This window comes from Dicentrarchus labrax, unplaced genomic scaffold (assembly GCF_905237075.1).
Source record: "Dicentrarchus labrax unplaced genomic scaffold, dlabrax2021, whole genome shotgun sequence".
In the NCBI taxonomy this organism is placed as follows: Eukaryota; Metazoa; Chordata; class Actinopteri; family Moronidae; genus Dicentrarchus; species Dicentrarchus labrax.
Window position 1 is genome coordinate 6065266 of NW_026136713.1, and position 22545 is coordinate 6087810.

The 22545-nt window shown below is 43.4% G+C and overlaps 1 protein-coding gene across 7 annotated transcripts; it reads right to left on the bottom strand.

Annotated features, from left to right (window-relative positions):
- Positions 1–892: 892 nt before the first annotated feature.
- bcorl1 (BCL6 corepressor-like 1) lies at positions 893–22503 on the bottom strand. 7 transcript variants are annotated; one of them, XM_051420822.1, is made up of 12 exons: positions 22322–22503; positions 15413–15497; positions 12687–15296; positions 12252–12381; positions 11468–11938; positions 9734–9921; positions 9201–9467; positions 8946–9112; positions 8366–8511; positions 6836–6913; positions 5309–5480; positions 893–2750 (listed from the first exon to the last, which is right to left on the bottom strand). In XM_051420822.1, exons 2-12 carry the CDS (start codon positions 15416–15418, stop codon positions 2411–2413), a joined length of 4575 nt encoding a protein of 1524 aa, XP_051276782.1. In that variant the 5' UTR covers positions 15419–15497; positions 22322–22503; the 3' UTR covers positions 893–2410. The 7 variants fall into 7 exon arrangements, with proteins under 7 accessions (XP_051276782.1, XP_051276783.1, XP_051276778.1 ...); XM_051420823.1 differs by having other exon boundaries at positions 11468–11932; positions 12252–12384; XM_051420818.1 differs by having other exon boundaries at positions 12252–12384; positions 22322–22502.
- Positions 22504–22545: the final 42 nt, after the last annotated feature.

The window sequence follows — 22545 nt, forward strand, 5'->3', positions numbered from 1 at the left end:
GTGGACTTTGAAATGAGATTGTTTAGTCAAAATTGAATTCCTACTTTGTATTTCTGGGAAGGCTAACTGTAATGGAGAAAAGCATGAGCACATCCAGCATCCAACAGGTGTTGGACCAAACAAGAAATATCTTGTCAAAAGGTATAATATTTTTACTGTCGCTGTATTTAAATGTGTACGTGTATATACACCGCTCAGCCATAACATTATGACCACCTGAGCACCCTGTTGTTCGCAATGTCCTTCTAACACATCAAGTTTCAGGACCAAATGTTCACTTGCTGCCTAATATATCCCACCCACTGACAGGGGCCATGATAATCAGATAACCAGTGTTATTCACAGTGGTCATAATGTTATGGCTAAACTGTGTATTTAAAAATGATGTCAATCTACAACAGGGGTCCACAATGAAAACCCACTGGCTATAGTCAAATGCAACCATATATGCGTCCTTAGAAAACAATGAAGTGATCATCAGTCACAGTCAATAATAATAAAACAGAAACACAGAACCCCAAAGAAAAAAAGAAAATAATATTAATGCAATAAGGATTTTTCAGTTCGGTCACCTGTTGGATATATATGGAATTTAACCAGTTTACACTGTTTGCACCTGGAGCAGCACTTCATCCAGTTATGGTATTTTCTAACACTACTGCGAGATTAAATTTACTTGAGTTTAAATGTAACAAGGTTTTCCTCAGGTACTTTGTAGTATTTCTCTGAGGGGAAAATGATCTATGATTTAGAAATAAATTCAGTAAAATGACTTAGGCGAAAGGGATGATTTGAGATATTCCTGAGGGAGCGTTCTGCCCGGAACATTAAATTCATTATAGTAATCAAATCTGTTATAGTAATCCAATTGACAAAACAAAGAGATAAAAACTATGATTCACAATCATGCTTTATTCTTGTTGATTTCTTATAAAAGAATCAAATAAAAGGCTCTTCAAGATCTCACACACTGCTCAGTTGATCAGTCTTGCTGTATCCCGTTTTCTTTAACTAAACTATACTTTTCTTTACACCTTAAGTCTCTTCATCTTAAATATCTTTTATTAGTTTGTGACTTCAAACCAAAACATCATTGATTGTCAACACAAAATCTGTCTTAGCACCAGTACAATAAAACTGTACTTTAGCTTTTTTGAAATACTGTTTTTGAATGAGGGAGGAAAATCTCAGAATAAAGGGATCCTAATAAGTACATTTCAAAATGAAGCACCAACCATACAAAGCATTTTTTCATACATAGGCTTGTCAGATACACAAGAGGTCAAATATATTAATGACTATTAAATTAAGCACAACAAACAGTGTAAATAAAACACTGCAACACAAAGCACTCTGGGATCTGGAAACACCATATCAGGACGTTGGGGGCGGGCGGGCGCAGTCATGGCTGCAGTTAGGAGGGCGTCTCAGCTCCTCTGACTCAGGAGGAAGGCTCTGGACTCCAGAGATGGTAATACTTTTCCTCTGAGAGAGATCCACAGGACTCTGTATCAGTTCAGGAGGATTGCAACCTGGGGACTGGAGAACACTACTATCTGCCCATTTCTGTAAACAAACTCTCAATCTCAAAGGTCCAAAAAGACATTATTTCATACTGCGAGCAGGGACCGCGACAGCTCAGTGTGGCCGCGGCCTCCTTTGTGAAATGTGGAGGAAAAATAAACATCGTAGGCTATTAGGTCCGTCCGGTGATGATCTCTTGAGGGTGATAAAGAGAAAAATTAAAACGTGGGAGGAAATGGAAATGAGGCTCTGATGCGAGCGGGTGATTATGTTTGAATATTATGTGCCGTGGTCTCTCCGCTGCAGGTCTCCAGGTCTCCCAGGTTGACAGAGAAACCATCTGGGCCAATGGCCTCCCTGACTTAAGCGTCTTAGCTTTACGCAAGAGTTCACCAAGATAAAAGCCTTGGGTTATCTCCCGTCGAAAAAATATCGCTTTCCCTCAGGAACAAACTCAAAAGAAAAAGTCCTAAACATAATCCGTCCTTTGCCACAAGAATACATTTATATAACCAAATGTGTTAACCCTGATGGCATGATATACATATACACTACCATGTACATACATAATCAATAAAAAAGGTCTGCTCAATAGTTCTCATGTATTCAAATATACCTATAGTTAGGAACCTGAAAGATGCTTTCCAGCACCGACCACTCCCGTGTGCAGGTCCTTGTGATCACTTAATCACCTTCTGTCTGAGGTCAAAGGTTATAGGTGGAGTGTCAAGTCGTCGTTACTGTAGCTGGAGTTAAAACCCACGACCCTCGTTACAAATGGACGGAGAGGTTTTCCTTTGAGCTGCTGCTTGCAGGGAAGGACTTGGGCTAACAGACTTAAAAATGACAACAGTTTGCAAAGTGGAGGAGTGCTATTAAAGAGAGGCTATCGGCTGCGAGGCTTCCCTGTGTTTGTCAGTGTCTCTTCCTCCTCCTCCTCTTCGTCTTGTAGGATGTGAATGGAAGAGCCCAGTAGTCTCTGGAGCTCTGGCACACATCGCACCAGATCCACAAGTCCCTCTTCTTCCTCTTCCTTGTCTTCCTCCTTGTTCTTGCCTCTGTAGGGCGAGGCCAAAGCGGAGCTCACCTGGCTGATGGATACCTGACTCCAGAGCTCAGCGCGCGACAAACTCACCACCTCCAAGTGCGGGTAACGAGCACGGAAGATCCGCGCCGACATCTTCAGACGCTTCAGGACGTCTGTCAGGAGGAACCAGTTGCAAAAGCTGCAAGAGAGGAACATGTTTGATATCAGTCATAGGTTAGGGTAATAAATATGAAACACAAAAATGTTCCGTTTTAGGTTCCCATATTTTAAAAAGGAAGTATCTTCAAATAAACACATATTGAATGTTGGCCCTAAAGCTTCCCGGAGGAACTCCACTTTATTTTTCTTATTTATTCTTATGATTTTCATGATAATTATATACAAGTCTACATATTTCTAATAAAGTTTACAATGAAAACTCTCTTTGCACTTTGAAGTTGTGTAACTTTAAAGATTGTTACTGTTTGTATGTTGTCTCACTGAGATGAAGATCTCTTTTGCAAAAGAAACCTCATAAAACAAATTACATATACTCATTTGACAGTTTATTAGATACACTATCTACAACTAATGCAGCCTAATACAACAGTCCTGTAATAAATCCTACATTAATGAACGTCATAATGTTCAGTTTCTGTTTAAACTGCTTTGGAGAGGTCCTGATTCAACTTTATGACCATTTTGACGGCTGCAGTTTGTGTTACTGTTGAACTGTAGTGCGTTATACAGACAGGTGTTTCTATTATTTTGTCTACACGACTTACATCAATGAGGGTAGACAACATAGCATAAACAGCTCTCTGTATGAGGCAATAACCTTGATGGAGGTAGGATTTATTGCACGGCTGTATTAGTTTTAGTGAGGTGTACCTAATAAACATGATGATCATCACAACACAACAATTCACACACACACACACACACACACACACACACACACACACACACACACACACACACACACACACTACAAGACTACACACTAATGATCGTCTCCCACAGTTTCAGATGTGTACATTTTAAAAAGGTTTTACACATTTTAGCTCATTAAGAATTTGAAATCGGTCATCGTCCAGACCGCTGTTGGTTTCAGTTGATAATAATATGAAAAGCAACCAGCAGACACTTCCCTCAGACTGGTAATCCAGCTCAGTGAACACGTAGTTTGACAAAACATAGTTTTATGGTAAAATAATTCAGAAGAAACTCTTTGCTGATGAGAGCCATGAGCTATTATAACAGGGAATGAAACTCAGAGGGCAAACACTAAGTATGTAATAGAAAAGCAAACTGGTGTTGTTTCTTGCTTTAAAATCTGTTTGGCAGGTAACAATTCATGTACACAAATGCAACAACAAGAATAATTTTCTGTCCTCTGTGGAGTACTACTACTACTACTACTACTACTACTACTACTACTACTACTACTACTACTACTACTAATAATATTTAGGTATGTCCCAAGCCAATCTATGCATATTTTGATGGATCGGGACTGGCTAAAATAAAGCAGATCAATGTCAGATCCTTTCTTTATGAAGCTTTACTGTATTTCAGCGTGTTGCTCTCTCTCTCCTTAATAACAGCTGGACTCCACACAGCGAGTATTTCACTGCATATGTGAGAGAAAGTGAATGAGAGTGTGTAAATGTGTCACATCTGAGATCAACTCTGTTCTGACACACAAGCACAAAATACAAGAGTAACAAAATCTCTTTCCTTTCTTATCAGCAAAGACTGTTGTACTAATGCTGTGCTAATTAATGTTAAGTAAGTTGATGGCAGGCCAAAATAGCAATGGCTGTTGTTGAGTTTTCGTGCTCTCTGCGGGCCTGTGTCAGTACTCTCCCAAATATTGCATCACTCTGTAACGCCACTGTACAGCCACGAGTGTTTCAGTAGTCCCAACAACTCCAACAGAATGGAAAGTCTTCTCTATAGATGAGAAAGGGCTCACCTGTTATTTGAATGTGTCACATACATATTTAGGTTAATATAAGTATCTGGTCGTACTGGATGTCACCAGATAAGGTCTAATTATAATTCCAAGGCGTTAGTGAGAGAGAGAGAGACAAAGACAGAGAGAGATGTTCTCTGGCTCAGACAAGGTCTATTTTAAGAGCGTGGACCAGGTAAAGCAGGTAAAGTAAAGAGTGAACAGCAGTGAACTGATGTCATTTGGTACTACACTGGTTTTGATGGTTTTGAAAAGCTACGTCTGTAACAACCAGCCGCCTCCACACCCGGCCCACCTGCTATAAAAAAAACTAATCGTGGGTGAATTGTATGTTGTGTTTTGTATTCATTTGGCTGCTCACATTATTTAAATGTGGCTCATATCAGATTCCTGTGTGAATGTTGTTCTAGAGCGACATAAAGGTCACATGAACTCTGATATGACCGTTCACACTAAAGGTCACACTGCATAAGATCGGACCTGTGTTTGATTCGGACCACATATGAAAGTGGCCCAACTCAGAATAGAAATGATTTGTGCTGTTTGCACTGCTGATCTGAGTCACATATGTGCAAAAAATTTTGATTTGGGCCATGTTTGCCTGAAGTGTGAAGGTAGCCTTACACAAGTTGTAAATATGATGCTAAACACACATCAGTAGTTGAGCATTTGACTCACTACACATAATATCAGATTTTTAGAGAACTGAGCAGCCTTGGCAGAGGTTTCCACCACTTTCTTGTCATTCTTGCCAACAATATTCATCTCTGTGAACTCACCCCTGGGTTAATGACACCTGAACATGATAGCAGGGTAAGAGAGGCTCGGAGGAGAACTCAAACAGAAGGCAATCTTTGTCCGAGTCCGGCTCAGTCTTCCCTACTGTGTCCTCCTCCAGCTCCTGATTCTGCTCGGACAGCAAGAAGTCCCAGCAGGGCTCCTGGTCAGTCTCTGTGAAGAGAGATTCATCGAGGTGAGAAGAAGATCAGGGGACAAACTGAGCTGCTTCGACACAAAGGGTTTGGACGCCCTCTAGTGGACGGTCTACTCACACACGTGACCGACTGTGATCTGACGCTGTGATCAGTTAAAGGAATACAAACTTTATGATGTCAGTCACAGCTTGAAGTTAATTACACCCTACACGGAGACACATGGTCACATATTTCAGAGGATTATTTACCAGTAGCCTTTTTTCCATTTAAATGTAAGGTGATAGACAGTAAGCAGAGTGTAATTCAATGAATATACTTGGACACAATGAAACAGATACTTTGCTTCATGTTTTCTCTGATGGGAAATCAATGCGACTGTTAACCTGTACAAATGGCACAATGGGGTCTAAAGCCAGATAAATGATCCTCAATATCTCCAGTCACTCAGATTTATGATGCCATATTTTACAGAAATATATGCAACATTAACTAACAAAACAAAGATTGGCACTGGGGCCATAATTAATATATTGTATAAATGTAAAAGTTGTGAGGGAGGAAAGAATGTAATACACAGGCAGAACTGGCATACAGATTAAAAATGTATAAACCCAATGGCAGTGAGCGTCATCATCTTCCTTGGAAAAATGTATATTTGAACAGAAAAAAGGTGGATAATATACAAGTTGAGTGATTTAAACCTGTTGTAGAACATTAACCTACAGTGGAAACACAGATTGCACAAACTAATGATAAATATATCTGCAGATAAAAAGGAAAAATCTAGATTAGCAGAGTGATGATAAATTGATGGAATAAATAAAAATAAAAACATAATTGAATGTAATTGTTTTAACTATTTAGGTTTAGCTTTGGGATGAGAGTAGCGAAAGGAAGAAAATGAAAACAACAATTGTAATAAACAAAAATCAGGATATTTTTCCTTGATGGGGGCGACAAATAAAAGTTTATGTTGTCATTTTTTTGTTTTTGTTTCTGCAGTTTGTCCAGAAAGCTGCAGTCCACTTTCTCGCGAATTCTTCCATGCAACTCTAATCCTGTTCTCCCTCCACTGGATAACTGGCTCCCGTGGCTGTTTACAACACAACACTGATGCTGGTACACAAGGCTAACATCCCTGCACGTCCCGGCCGCTGAGCCTGAGCCCAGCCTGCAAACTACAAACATTTCCCTGCTGCAACCTGGTCATCGCTCCAACAAGCCTCAACTCGTTTTCCTCAGGGCCAGAAGAGGAATGAGCCTCCAACCACTTTTTCACAACTGCGTTTACAAACTGAAACCGAAGATCTGATCGATCAATGGATCGGCAGACGGAAAGACGGATCCAGCTACCGTTCCAAGGTTTCTTACCAAACAGGGAGCTGCTGTAGAAATCCCAGGGTAAACTGGGATCCTGTTCCTTGCGGCCTTCCAGGTCTGTGAAATATTCTGTGAAAAAACAAAACCATGTTATATTCCGAATTACATTTTACATGTCACCACTGCTTAACTACATTAAGTGTAAATGTATGAAGATATGAAGACAGGGATCGACATTAATGCTTGTCCCCTTGCAGTACTAAGCATCAACAAATTAACTAAAGTTTCGGTTTGGGATTCAGCCTGTTTTGAGGCGGCCTTCCACTGCAAACAGATCGGAGCTGCACGTGTGCGGCTGTATTAGCGACTGAACCCTCATCTCTCCATTTACCTGAGATGAAATGTGCGTGACTAATACACTCCAGTAAACACTGATACTGCAGCCAAGTTGTTAGTGGAAGAAACACCAATGTCAGTGAAGAGTTAGCTGTTGACTGATGTTCCCTAGCTCTCCACAAACTGGCCAAGTGCTGGAGAAACATCCTAAAAACTGGTCAACAGCATCGACAGCGACTTTAAATAAAGCACAAAGCTACCGGCACAGAGCGTCTACAAACAAAGCTGGCTTGAGTATTTCTCTCCACTATGATAAGCAAGAGAGAGTCATGCCATGTATGTAATTAATCACTTTATCTCTGATTTTCCTTAATTAATCACTGGCCTTCTTAACGATTAATAATTGAAAGATCATAAAAAGCTTTTAATGTTCCATGGAAGCTTTATTTAAAACTGGAATGGCTTGACAAGACTTAAGTTTTACTGATTTTGATTTAATAATGTGAGAATATTGCTGTGATTTTTGCAAATAACAATTAAACACATACATATATATATTTTTCTATCTTAAACAAAGCAAGGGAGAAATGGTCAAAGAAAGTCACAGTGAACTGGACATATGAAGAGGTGCAGCGCTTGCATCAGCTTGTGTGATCTCGAACTTCCGAACACGTCATCAAGGTGAGCTTCACCTTTTAACTGCGCTGCTCTTGTTGTAAATAAAACCATTTGAAGGTGTCCCAAACTGAACTCAACTAAAGTCCAGCAGCCGTTCAACTAGAACGTTTCCAGTTTTGGACAACCCGACTCAGCTCTAAGACAACAAAACAATCCGAGTCACACGTCTGTAAATAAGTCTCTAACCAGTCAATGTCAAGCCCTGAGAGGAGACAGTATGAGTATTTCTCATATATGCTGCATGTAATGTGTATAGTTTAGTGCTCACTGTGCCAAATGTGATGCAGTGGGAGTGGGCACAGAGCTCATTAATGTGTTGACACATTGCTTGAGTGACTGTAAAGTTGGCAAATACAAGTTTTATTATTTATTTTCATGTCTCGTTTCAATTAGCTTTATTATAGCCTTTGTGCTGTGTTGTTTATTGTGTCTGAAGTGTTTGTGGATGATGTGAGAAACAAATTTAGCCTGGAGTAAAACAGCACTCTAACACTTAACAAAATGTGTCTATTTATCCTAAACTAGTTCTACTGATGGTGAAGGAGGACAATAAAAAGGATGAACCACCTGTGAGGAAGGTCTTCATGCTCGGGCTATGAGCCAGTTTGACTGGTGTGTGTCCAGAGTAGGTAGCTAGAGTCGGGTCTGCACCGTGGTTCAGAAGTAACCACACTATTGGAAGGTTATCACTCGCTACTGCATCATGAAGAGGCCTAAAGAAAGAATACAAAACACACAAATGCCTTTCAGGGATTGTACGACTTTAGCTCACACCTGAATTTGTTCACAAACTTGTATATGGGGCATCAGATGTGTGGGATATACTACAGTAATATAATATAGTATTTTCATGATATTTTTAACAACACAATTTGCATAATACACATGCAATATATATATCCACTATATGAATATGACCATATGCAATCAATTGACATCTTAGCACTTAGCAACAGATGGCTCCAGAAAGCGAATAAATTGACCTGTAAGTTGAGATTATTTTGTTACAAAGGCTATTTGCAAAGGTCATGACGCAGCCTCAGTGTTCATAATGTTACACCCATGATAATACTTACATGTGAAATAATTTTATAATGATTCAACTAACTGGACCTATGACTATAACCAGTGCACCACCAAGCCTCACCGTGTTCCATCCTGGGCGCTACAGTTGACGTCAGCGCCGTGTTTCAGCAGCATCTGGACAATCTGAGTCCAGCCTCGAGAGGACGCCTCATGGAGAGCTGTGTAACCGGCGTTGTCACGCCGATTGACCTCCCTGATGTCCTTCTCAAGACAGTACTGAACTACATCCTGCAGGGAAGAGGGAGGTCAGACAACACGGTTCACTGGAGTTCAGTTCATGTTAGCAATACTACACAAGTAAACAGGTGGAGTTTACCTGATAGCCTAAGCGCGCAGCGCGTTGCAGCAAGGTCTCTCCGGCATTTTTATTGACGATCAGCCGACGAACCTCTGGAGGAACGGGCCTTTTGGGTGGAGATTCTGAACCGCTACTTCTTCCCGATGAGCCTTTCTTATTGGACGGGGATGAGGGCAAACTTTTTGCAGTGGGTTGGGGGCTTTCTGTTCTTTTCACATTGGCACTTTCATCATCCAGGGCAAGTGAGGCACCACGCTTGCCTGAGCTGCTGCGTTTGGTCTTAATCTGAAATACAGATTTATTGATCAGAGCACCGTGTGAAATGGAATCTCTTGTAATAAATTGCCAGGTTAAGGCAAAGGGTTCCACTTATCAAGGACCTGTGAAGTTTATAAGACCAGCTGCCATCATAAAAGTGACAAACATAGCATTTATTTGGCCACAGGGGGGCACTGTAAGCTAATATATTTATGGCACATTGTACCTCCTATCAACCCTGTATTGTTTGAAATGTACTGTAAGCTCAGGAGCAGCATCAGAAAGCCACTTACCTTGGGCTCATCGCTGTCACATAAGTGCTTGCTTTTGAACTTTCTCTTCCCTGAAGGCTTGTCATTGCACTCTGGAGATACCTCGCTCTCCTGATAGCGGACAGACCCCGAGCGAGTAAACGAGGGTCTCCGTGGAGGAGGATCTGGACTGGAGGCGATGGGACTCGGACACTGATTTGCCTGTGGATCTGTAATGACAAATTGGATTGTAGGTTGTGCTGGGTGGCACCAAACAGATTAACAAAGTGAAAGACCCACAAACAACCTCAATATTTCCACTTGGCCTATCTTACGATCAGCTTCATGCTTTCGCTCATTTTCCGAGCCCAACGTGGAGCATGGAGTGTTTCAGATGCCGTTTTGTGCCGGCATCAGAGAGCATGGTACTTCTTGAACTAATGGCCCTTGGCTTAGCCATCTTATCTGCTGTAACAGGGTAACTGCTGTCTGTTCTGCTTTTTGCAATCCTGTGCTCATGTTTGCCATTTTTCTGTCTATTCTCATGAACCTTATGGTATATAATGTATACACATCAACAGGTACCTAATGTAGACCTGCTGATGTGGACGTGATACACAGTTGGCTCCTGAGGAATATAAACTTCAAATTGAATATATATGGTGTCTTCATAATCTTTGGTGTTGGTCAGATGTTGAATTTATCTGAATATTTTGTATTTGTCAGTTATCTTAAACTGTATATACTGGAGCTGTAATCATTTCTGTCTCATAATGTTCTTTCCCAATTTACCTTTTATGAAAATGTACATCCTCATAAAATGCCCATTTGCCCATGTCTATTTCATACATTTTAACTACAGAAACCCTCAGCTAAGCTTCCTTATGATCATTTCTGAATCATTTATCCTTAATCCTTCCTCACAGCTCATTTATATGAACACACTCAGGACTCATAGATACCTAATATTACAACCTCTGTGCACCCTCTGTGTTGTTCAGAAGCTAATAAAAATAATGTTTTTAGGTAAAATATCTAGGGTAAACCTAAATACCCAGTAACTATTGTGCAGATTCATTAATTAGATATTTTTTTATTAGGATGAATAATCACTTAGTCTATGAAACGTCAGAATTAATGGCAAATGCCCATCACAAGCCGGCATAGCCAATGTTTTGTCACTGGTTGGGAGCCAAAAAAGGATTAATGTATGACGGTATTAAAACAGAACAATTCAGGCCTATTTGTGAGGCTGCTAAGCAAATTAAAAAGGTGCAACTAACAATAATTTTCATTATCATTTAATCTGCAGATTATTCAGAATGAATATATATATATACATATATATATATATATATATATATATATGTATATATATATATAAAAATGGTTTAAAATGTCCGTCACCATTTGTGAAGGTCTTCAAATGTCGTATTTTGTCTGATCAACGGACTGAAATCCAAAGATCTTCAGTTTACAATAATATGAAAGAGAAAAACAGGACATCCTCACACAGGTTTCTAATTCTTCCTTAGCAAAATTAAACAATGAATCAATTATCAAATTAGATACATTTTCTGTCAATGAACTAATCAATTAATCGCCTAATGGTTGCAGCCCTAATCAAACTTCTCTCAATCAGCAAAAAGATTCACACTATAACTTTATACAAGGTTTTCTATCATGTCTGTAACTAACTGCTGCACTTGTGATTAAAACTTGGGCTGGAAACAGTTAATTGAAAACGTCACTGATCTCTGGAGAAAAACTACGTACCTGCTGGAATTCCACTGTCCTGTCTCCGGGATTCGGATTCTTCCAGGTGCTCTCCATCTTCCAGCTTGTCTTTCTCAGTGATGTATTCCCCAGTCTGATACTTTTTGCTGCGGCATCGCCTGCGTTTCTTATGAGCGGGCGCCTCGCCCTCTGCACTGGCTGTCTTGCCCTTGCCCTGGAACCCTCGCTCTGGCAGGGGGTTTGAGCGAGGCCTCCCTCTTGGACGGCGAGCGGGTTGGGTGGGAGTCAGAGAGGGTGGCAGGGTAGCTGGGGGAGGAGGCATTGGTGGGGGTGGAGGGGAAGGCGTTGCAAAGCCCCAGAGGTCCAGCCGAGCCTCATCAGCTCGCCGTCGTCCTCTCCTCAGTCTTGGAAAGGAGCTCTCTGTAGCGTCGGACTCCTTACTGGATACAGCAGAGCTATTGAGAGACACTGTAGTCTCTACACTCGGAGGACTGCTGCTGCTATCTGTAACTGATTAAATCACATTTTATTGTGGCTTCTATGCATAGACGTATGACTGAGACATCCAAAAATGCCATTCAGATACTATGAATGTGACATTTTCTGCTTAATATACAAACTATCGAGGCTGGCTGCAGGCTATTTATTTCCTTAACTAAAGCTGAGAGATGCCAGAGTAATCTAACTGTAAGCTTGATTAAAGGCTACATGTCTGACACAATTGAAAGCGTCATTACATTTGTGATAAATATCAGAAATTCGTCCACACTATGAGAACTTTTCAGGGCAGTAAATGCCACAGGATTATAAGAAAACAAACTACCTGGTTTGTTGCGGGTTGGTTGCTCAACCTTATTGGGACTGATCTTGTCCCTTGGAATCGGCTCTTTACTCTGTGGAGAAAGTTTTCCCGCTGATAGACTCTGCTCCAGCACAGGTGCACATTGTTTCTTCTGCTGAAATACACAGGGGACAGAGTGAGCACGCTGTATTGGATGCTATTGATCACAAAGCTTTCATGGTGATGGAGAGCATGTTGCAGATTCACAATAAGCCCTTTGAAAGTTAAATAATCAGTCATAGATTTTTATCATGAAAGCAAGCTCTGTATGGTCAATTCACTAGTGAAAATATTAAAAAGGTGATTGCCGCCTTAAAGATTTCACTTAAATTCAACAAAGGGGGATAAAAAGGACAGATATACAAGATATTTTAGACGTTAAAATGACAAATGAACATACACACACAGATAGGTTACCTTCTTTTGGCTAGATACTTTGGTCGGAGTGTTTTCTGTTTCTTTATTTTTCTTTCCTGTAGTCTTCTTTGATGGGCCCGTAGGTGACTTCTCCTTCGCTGGCTTCTTGGGGCTGGTTTTCTTTTGTTTGATGGCAGCAGCTTTTGCTTTGGTCGGCGACTCCTCTTTGGTTCCGTTAGTTTTCTTCTCAAACTTGTCGCCTCCCCCCGCACACTGGCCTGAAAGAATAGACGCAACCATGCCCTCCAATTTGTCACTGGGAGGACTGTCTGACGCCCCACTTTCTTTCTTCAATATCTCCCCCTCTAACACCTGGGCTAGTTTGCTCTCCATCCTGTTCCCATTTGTTGATGCATTGCTCCCAAAGAGATGGGACTGGCCAGCAGGCTTTGAGGAGCCCTGCTTCGCTTGTAGTCCCACGTGTTCTCCTTGACTGGTGTTTAACTCTGTATTATTTTCCGAAGGCTCGGTGGCGTTCGCCTTCTCGTGTCTCTTCATAGCTTGAGGTGAATCCCCTTGAGGTGGCCCACCAGCCCATTTTTCCACAGACCAGTATGGTGGGTATTCAAAAGCAGAAGTATGTTTAGACTGGCTGTCTGGGGTCCCAGTGAGTGGATTTAGAGCATCAGCTTTTCTTGATGCAACAGGTGAGGCTTGAGAATTACCCTCGCCTGTCAGCGCTGTTGTTTCGAGAGCTTGCTGCTTCACAATGGACGCAAGGTTAGAGAGAGGAGACTTCATTCTCTCCCACTTGTCATCCTCGGGTTTGGACGGGCTGTGGTGGGCACTCTGAAACTTAGATCCTTCAGTCACTGTGGCGCCCTTGGTCTTTGGAGAACCGTGTGTGACTTTTCTCTGAACAGATGATGCTTGGTGCGGAAGATGAGGCGGATGTTGCCAAGCGGGATTGACAACGGTGGAAGAGTATGGCATTGCTGTTTTGCCGGGTCCAGATTTCTGATGAATCTGAGCATTGGCAGGGCTAGACAGGGCAGTCGTTAGGGCTCCTTTAGAGGGGCAGTTCTTAGTTATGGCTGTGCTGGTGTTTTTAACATGCTTGACACTGTGAGCATGTTGGTTGCCCTTCAGACAGGATGGCTTCTTTCCTCCTGAGGCCAGATGTTCCCCTTGGTCAATTATAGATATAAACTCCTGCTTGGCAAAACTCTGAAATTCATCAGCAAAAGTCCCTTTTCCATCTTTGCCCCGTAGAGTAGAAGCCAGTATGGGGCTAGCCACACCCACATAAGTGCCAGGGATGTTTTTTATGGAGTCTTGTGAAGATCCCTTACCCCAGGTTGGTTTGGGCTCGGGGACCTGGTGATTCTGAGGCCTATTTATTTGTTTTTGATGAGATCCGTTTCTGTGAGTATTGGGTAGGACAGGGTATTGCACAGCAGGGCTATAAGCTGTAGAATGAGTCCTCTTTGAGTTCAGAAAATCTCTCTGATTCGACTCATTATTATGGGGCTCAATCATTGTAACTGGAGGGTCGTTTACGCATTTTGGACGTTTTGATTTAGCAGACAAATCAAGAGGTACGTCTCTTGGTTCGACTGGACAAGCTGTATGGTCCTCTGAAGCGGAGGGAGGCGTCATTTTAAGAGAGCCCATGGTTGTCTTGTCCACGCTGTTGCTTTTCTCCACATGGTTCAGCAGTCTGCTCTGAGAAGTGATGCTGGCCAGTGCAGAGCCACAGCAAATGGCAGCAGTGGGAGACAGCGTGTAGCAAGCGGGTGCTGCAGAAGTTAATGACGGGTGCTGCAATGGTAGGGCAATAGCTGGTGAGGCTACCACTGAGGCTAAAGATTTATGCTCTCCCACAGATTTGGCATCCTTAGTAGATGAATGGTTAGATTTAAGTTTTGACGTCGACGTGCCTGCTTTTTTCTCTGAAGCTGGATTTCGGCCCACAGAGAACGGATAGGGATAGGTCCGCATGAGAGGTGTACCTCCGACACCTGAGCTTTGAGGCTGAGTTTCTTTCTGAAACTGACTGGCTGTGGCCTCTCTCAATGCTGCAATCTGACCCAGTGCTGGTGGAAGAGTGATTTTACAAAGTGGAGAGGAAAAATTAGTGGAAGGGAGGAAGGCAACAGGCTGGACTGGTTTAAACATGGTGGAGCACTGAAACACAGACGGAGCACTTTGCACCGATTGTGTTTGCGGATGTGATTTCTTACTGGATGTCACATTGCTGTGACAGGGGTTGAGTGAGTCCTCCCGGCTCACTTTTACGCCACTTGACCACTGAGGAGTGGGCAAGACCCCGGCACCATCAGGTTTGAGTTTAGGGGCCTCTGCCCTTTTGTCTGCTCTCTTCTCTGAGCTGGTGAGGGCTGAGCCGGACGTTGGTGCATTGTTGGGCTGTTGAGGTGGACAAAGCTCAGGGCTGTGGTTGTAATTGCTAGTGTCCAGGCAGGCTTTTGCTGTCTTACAGTCTGTTGTTGGAGTGGTCTTGTTTTGCTGACTGAGGGTAACATCTCCTCTAAACTCAGGGGGTAGCGTCTGGGGGGGATTTCCCACCATACTAGCAGACGCTTTATTTGGAGCACTGATCTCTCTGCTCACCGTGCCTCCATCCCCTACATTCATTAGTGTAGGATCCACCTGAGTAATAAGAGAAGTTTGTGAGGCCAGTGTTAATTAGATAAGAGGAAATAATGCTCTAATATAGTAATCTGACAGTAATATAAATAAAAAATAAAATAAAAAATAACAATTACCTGCATAGGTGTTTCTTTAACACAACATGCCTCAGGGGTAGCTGAGTCAGTCAGGTGAGAGTTTTCCTTGAAATACACCGATATGCTGCAGAATACATAGGAAAAAGAACATTTAATGTGATCACTGTTAGTGCTGTTCAGGCGTCTATTTAATGCTTCATGAAGGAATAAAATCTATTGTGTGCAACAGTAAATGATTCAGAGCAACCAACATTGGGAAATTGAAAACTTCCCTTCTTTGAGACGGGCTCAGAGGCCAGATATGTTACAATTTCCTCAGAGGAGGGAGACAATTTACGGTAGCAGACCAAAGTGTGGTAAACTGAAGAACCGAATTGTTCTATTGTTCCCTTTGGTTTTACTTGTCTGCACGCGGGGAATACTAACAATTTGTCATCGTTGATCGATCAGGATCAACACTGACAAATTATCTTTTCTAAAGTTGGGATATTCAGTGAATGAAATGAGACCTAATGCGTCAGCTGAAACATAGACGGATCATGAGTCATCGGGCTCCTGGCAGAGACACGTAAAAGGCCACCGATCCCATATATCATGTCACATTCTTCTTATTTTTTACAGCTGTTTTGCTTGTGTTCTCCATGGTATTTTGCAATTTTGCAGGTTAACCTCAACTCTAAAAAAGGTAGTTGAAACTATACTTCGTTCACACTGGAGATGAAGAGAGGCTGGACACCACAGATGCACACTGACACTCCTCTCCACGTGCAATACAAGATATGAGGAAATAAATCTGTGATGTAGGTTCTCCTTCTTCAAGTAGGGACATTCTGCTGTCAAACATGTTGAAAGTGCTTACTGTTTTTAATGTGGCTGACTGTAGCCTAAGTATGCACTGTGCAGGGGAAAATGATCCTAGATTGGAGTCAATATCAGCAGATACTCAGTATAAAAGAACATGAACAAATAAAACAACACAAAAAATGTTAAATCCCTCCTTTTGACTGAACCCTGTGACTTTTCAGTGACAAACACTTAGAAGAGTCACAAAAACAGAGAGTCTTCCTCATGTCCTGTGACCCCGTGGGCCCCTGGGACTGCGCCCTGTGTAAGTAATTCCTACATGAGGCAATCAGCTGTGACTGCTCAAATGATCCTTTATTAGTGAGCGGCAACCTCAGTGTGTTAGTGCACACTGGTGAAAAGTGGACGACTGGGAGTGAGGAAAAGTTTTGTTGCTTATAGTTAAGGCTTGTCTATCACTGGGCGGTTAATTATTTATGATTACAATAAAGCAGCCCACCTCAGTTAATGTGGGGGGGTCATGCAGTGTCAAGTGCTCATCAGTCTTTTCTAAAATTAGACAGGAAATTGCTTCACACTAAAAAGACAATTTTCACAACAGAATACACACCCATTCCTCCACAAAACAACGCAAACCAGGCATACAACTCAGGAACATAAGAAAACAGTTAGTTTATCTTGATGCAAACACTGGAGATACTCTCATATACAGCGGCGACACACGCCAGAACAGCTCCCTGGTATGTAGGTAGAGGTGAGCGCAAGCGAGTGCATCTGCAAGTAAATGAGACGACTACAAAACGGGACTAGGCGGAAAAAAGAAAAATCTATGTCAAAGCTTTTTTTTTTTTTTTTAAAGGGGGGGATAGAAAATGTTTCACCCTGGAGTCAGTGAAACACAGCGAATATGATGCACATAATGACTGACACGCCAGTCTCTGCCGGAATCTGCGAGCACGGACTGAAAGGGACCCAGCGATGCAAAATAGCGCTCAGTGTAAGGAGGGTCTGCATTCATTACCGCACAACAGTTGCTTACAGCTACTTTGTCTTTGTGCTGCGATCATACGCGCTCTGCTCCAAACACAACATTTGAATTCATCCGCTCTGATGTAGGCCAATAAATGAATGCGGTGGTCCCGCGCACACACACACACACACACACACACACATATATATGGGAACACCGTTGAGACAAAAACAAAGTCACGCCTGACATCACCTTTGAGAGGAGAAACAGAATTATTCTGCAACACTGTCCACATAAAGAGACACACACGTCCCAATGTCGTATCTTTAAAAGTGCGTAAAGACCACATGCATGCTGTGGCACTCTGAAAACAATGTGCTTTTTGCTGTTATAAATATCAGCACGGAACAACTCTGGAGAGCTCCGGGTCACTCTCCCTGTCTGTCTCTATGTCTGTCTGTCTGTCTGTCTCTCTGGAGCTGGCGAGCAGTCACCATAAAGCCAGAATCTGTCTCTCAGGTGATCCGTCCATCCACAGACAAACACGGGGTTACACACTGAACACGCTTCCTTGTCTAAATGGAAGAAGACAAAGCGTGGGACTTCAGTGTGTGAGGATGAAGGACATATTACAGTAAGCTGACAGGAGAGATGTCTCCCCCCACCACCACCCCTCCTCCTCCTCTCCAACACCGACGGGCTGTTTGTGGGTCTGCGTCGTCCGGACACAATGTGGCAATGTGACACATCTCCGCCTGATAAGGTAAGTCAACATCGAGGCAAAGCCACACAGAAAAACACAAGGGGGAGAGCCAAACAAACAAAAACTCCCCAACAGCCATCAGCACAAAGTAACCCGTGTATTTTTTTTAACGAACAAATAATCAATTTCATCCGCTGATAACACAAACTGACCCGAGTTAGTCGCGGAATAGATGGGAGAAAAAGTCAGTCGCCAGCTGGACAACCGACAGAGGGGTTGGGTGACACAACTTATTACACCGGACTGTGCATCTGGAGTGGAAACGAAAAGAGGGCAAACAATAAATGTGAGTCCACTGACCACCCCGGGTAGGTCTCCAGCTCCCTGCGCGGCGCACTCTCCGCGGAGCTCCCCGCTCCCCGCTCCCGGTACGTACATGCTGAGGCAGGCTACTGTTATTTATCCTCGGCCGACCTAACGTGAAGTGCTCCCGTCTCCCGTATCGGCCCTTTTTGGTGGACTGACTGAACCACTTCGGTGTTGAAAGGCATTCACCGATCCCCCCCTTCTCTCTCCACCACCACCACCACCCACCGACCCACCAAGCCTCTCCTCTCCCTCCTCCTCCTCTCCCCACCTTTAAGACTCTCTCTCTCTGAAATATTGAATAATTCCCAGCCTAATCAGCAGACGAGATAAAAGATGTCTAATGACACACACAGTTACCGACCCGCTCGTCCAGATGGCATGTGAACGACGAACAGGCACGACTGGGATACGGCCGTGTCCAGCCTTTCGCCTCCGCCGTCCGTGGCTGCTCACTAATCTCGACGGTTTTCGGTTCTAAAAAGTCCGGGGGGTGGGAGGAGGGGGGAGAGAGAGAGAGAGAGAGAGAGAGAGAGAGGGGGAGGGTGGGGGGTTGGGTATAGAGGGAGGAGGAGGAGGGGAGGGGAGGGGAGGGGAGGGGGGGGCGTCAAGACAGTCCGTTTCGTATCGCCAGTCTCCAGTCTGGTGGGAGAGAGAGGGGCAGAAGGGTGCTCGGTGACGGCATGGGAGATGTAGTGCTCGGCTATCCACGCCCAGGATTAGACGCTAGAGAGGCTGGGAGGGGTGAGGACTGCAGGTACCGGCATGCAATGCGAGCTCCAGCCGCTCAAGGGGAATGGGGGGATCGCGACCAAAGAGTGTAACGGTGCGCTAAACTGAAAAAAGGGGGGTTATCGGAGTAACTAAGTAATAAACTGGATTTTTTAATTTGACAAAAAAATAAAAATGTTTAAACCAAAAGCAGGCTGGACTGTCACTCTGCGGGTGTTTGCGTGTCAGTGACATTCAGGTCAATTAACAGAGTCAGGGCAGTGGGTGATGGCTGCTGAACGGGGATTGCCAAAATACATTTAAAAGAAAAAGAAAGAAAGAAAGAGTGGGAGAGGTTTGGGTCTGTTGCAGGGGAATTAACACGAGGAAGCAAGACTCCGGGTGCTGGAGGCACTCCAGTTGCATGCTGAAGGGCTGCAGGCTGATGCAGCTTGGAGAAGATGGGAGGGAGGGAGGGAGGGGGGGGAGGGTCACACTAGAGCCTTTTCTGCTGGTTTTTGAGGGGGAATTTGAAAAGAGACGTGTTGTCTGTCAATACGTTTTTGGTCATTTGTGTGATGCCATGGATCTAACTTCTCAGGTTTAGTTCCAGTTTCCATAAAAAGACACAAAACATTTGCTCAAAAGGTGACAGTAGGTTGTTCTGCAAAACCTCACTTATGTCTTTACCTTTACTTACACTTGCTTGTATCCTCTGAGCTTTACATTCATATACAAACCAAAAGTTACAAGAATCTGTACAGCCAATATTATTACTCTCATCTACAAATTAATATACCAACCTTCACTGACTAATCACACAATTATATCAAACTATAATAAAAAGACAACTTGTGCATTCACATGACAACTTCACTCTCTTGGATCAATGTTTAATGTCTCTTGTTCATTGTGATTGGTAATAATGTGGGTTGACAACACCCCAGTGCTACTGAGCCAATGTAACTGTGTGATTTCTCATCTTTTCCTTGGTTTGTCCAGGCCAAGGTTTTAAAGATGTGAAGGCTTTTTTCCCTCAAGGCCAGCAATAATCAGTGTTTATGAATATGAACAAAAAGAGTGACGCTCACACAGTGCAGCTTCAATTCACTGCCGTAAACTTCTCACAGTGTGACAAAATCACATTTCCTGACACCATCAGGTCAGTTTCCTAAACTGGATTCATAAACATGATAATCCCAAGCAAAACAATGTGAATAAGGTTCCTTAATCTGTTACTGTACTTTACAAAACACATACACAAGCTGTGCCGGCTCATGGAGACAATATAGACAATATAGGTCCATACTGAAATAATCCAAACATGCTTCACACAGCAACCGGCCTGAGTTTAACAGCAGAGGATATACAGGTTATTTTATAAATACCAGACACTAGAGAGATAAAACAGCTCTAATATGATGTACAAAGAACCTTTCCTGCCTGTAACATCATATCTAGATAATTACATAATCTGTAATAGAATAAAATACACTTTATTTTACTGTATTTTCAGTGCAAGTTGAAATATGAGGTCATGTTCTCTGTAAGTAAAGTCTGAATACAACTTCAGTACTGGGAGACAAAAGGAGCTGAGGAGAACCAACTACTCATAATTGCAATAATGAGGTGAATGACAAACACAGCTTGCAGTCACACACACACACACACACACACACACAGGCGAAACAGACAAAAGTTTGAAGGATGAAATCAGCCTGTCGAGTTACGGTTTTCCACTTATTTGTCTTATTCTCCCCCCCAATAAAGATAAACCCCCCTCGCAGGATATGTTAGCTCTCCTATTCCATAATCACATTTTGGCTCAGGAGTTAAGCAGCACAGGTTACCCTGCTGTAATTAGGCCACTTGTCTTACCTGAATCCTGAAAGCAGTGTGGGCCTGCTGCTGTTTACACGGGCATCCGCTCCTTTAGGCCAACAAAATTTCCTACTTTTCTCAACACTTTTGCGGTGGTGAGGAAATAACCGTGCACGCACACGAGCGAGGCTGACATCGTCGTGGGCGACTGAAAGAGTTTGTTTACTACCGTGCACGATCCGTGCCGTCCCTTGGCCGTTAAAAAAGGCGGTGCAGGGGCACACGATCCCTGTCCGTCCTCCGAGAGCAGGAGCGGAGCTGAAACTATTTCGCTGCTCTCCTATCGCGGAGTGGATCGGTGTGAGAGAGCTCCTAACATGCCCTTCGCCATTCGCTCAGTAATGGCTGCGTGCAGGCAGCCAAATCGTTGACAGATGGCCAAACGTGAAATTGGGAAACCAAAACACGCCGATCAGTAGAAAGAAAAAAAAGAGAAAAGAGGAACGCCGTAGAGCACCGTGTGGGCATATAGCAGGAGTATCACAAAGTCGGCAGCTGACACATCGCATTGTGTCTGAGCCGGGGTAACCCGGAGACCTCAACGACCGCGCAAGAGCTATCCCGGTAGTGACCGGGCTGCTCGGGGCTTCACCAATTATAGACGAGTTTGGTTCACAGGCTCCACATCGGATGTCTGAAGCTGTGGGTTGTTTTTTTGTTTTTTAAAAAAAGAACTTGTTAATGCATTCAATTATAAATGTCTCGAGCGGGGATGTGGTATTCCGCACATGCACTATGACAACTGCGATAGCACAGATGAAGGCACGTTGTTTATTTCGAAGGCCTGATTTTTTTTTTTTTTGGTGTGTGTGAAGAATGTCGTCTTCAAAGTGGGCATACATGGTCATCTATCTGTGACTCACGTTGGAGATTATCGACCCTATTTAGGCCGCCATGGTTTACCGGGGACGAGGATGTCCCGTCTAAGTTCGTGGTTCACCTGGTCAATATTGAATGTCGAGGCTGGGAAGGCGGCGGGGGGTGAACGCGGAGTAGAAATCAAGCGCATTATTCTTCCATCTTGGTATAAGTAATGAATTATTCCACAATAAACGAAGGGATGATGGCAGCCGATCACAGAAACAGTGAAGGGTGATGTTCCTGTTTGCCAGGTTAATGGATGGCCCGATGCGCCGTCCAGCTGATGTTTGAATATCTGTCTGAAATTGAAATGCATCACTTCACGTATAGTTACTGTGTCAGCGGTGTTAGCCTACTGCATCCACAGCCGACACGCATGGACAGCGGACTCAAGTATGTCATCTCGATACACAACTTGGCTGTCCATACATGTGACACGATCCTACATAATGCCGTGGGATAACAGCGAGACATCACCGCAACTACTGGGGCTCCTGCGAGACGCCGACAACTAGAAAATACAGATATCCAGGTCAAAGTTTGGCAGAGTTTTACTCGCCCTCAATAGCGTTGTGCAATGCCCCCTTTAATGCCCCCTGCTCGCCCGTAACGCCTTTGTTATTAGTAATCGCATGGTATTGCACCGTCTTACCTTGCGCTCCGAGCTGTCTACAGCCACAAAGCCTGCACACAGCGCAACAAGCTATTGTTGTCTGCACAGAGGCGTCCGTGCGGGGCCAGGGATGTGATTTTGAAGTAGAATGAATACAGTATGCAATTTTGGCTTGTCCTCGCGATCTTCCCTTATTGCCAGTTTTCGGTCTGCAGCAGCTGGAGATGAAAATCGCGCACCCTGGGTCCTAGCGCCGGGTAAAG

Coding starts and splice junctions, on each gene's coding strand:
- bcorl1 (XM_051420818.1), bottom strand. Junction 6,914..8,365: donor CATGAAGACCTTCCTCACAG/GTGGTTCATCCT, acceptor GTTTTTTCACAG/AATATTTCACAGACCTGGAA. Junction 2,751..5,308: donor CAGGTGTCATTAACCCAGGG/GTGAGTTCACAG, acceptor CCTCTCTTGCAG/CTTTTGCAACTGGTTCCTCC.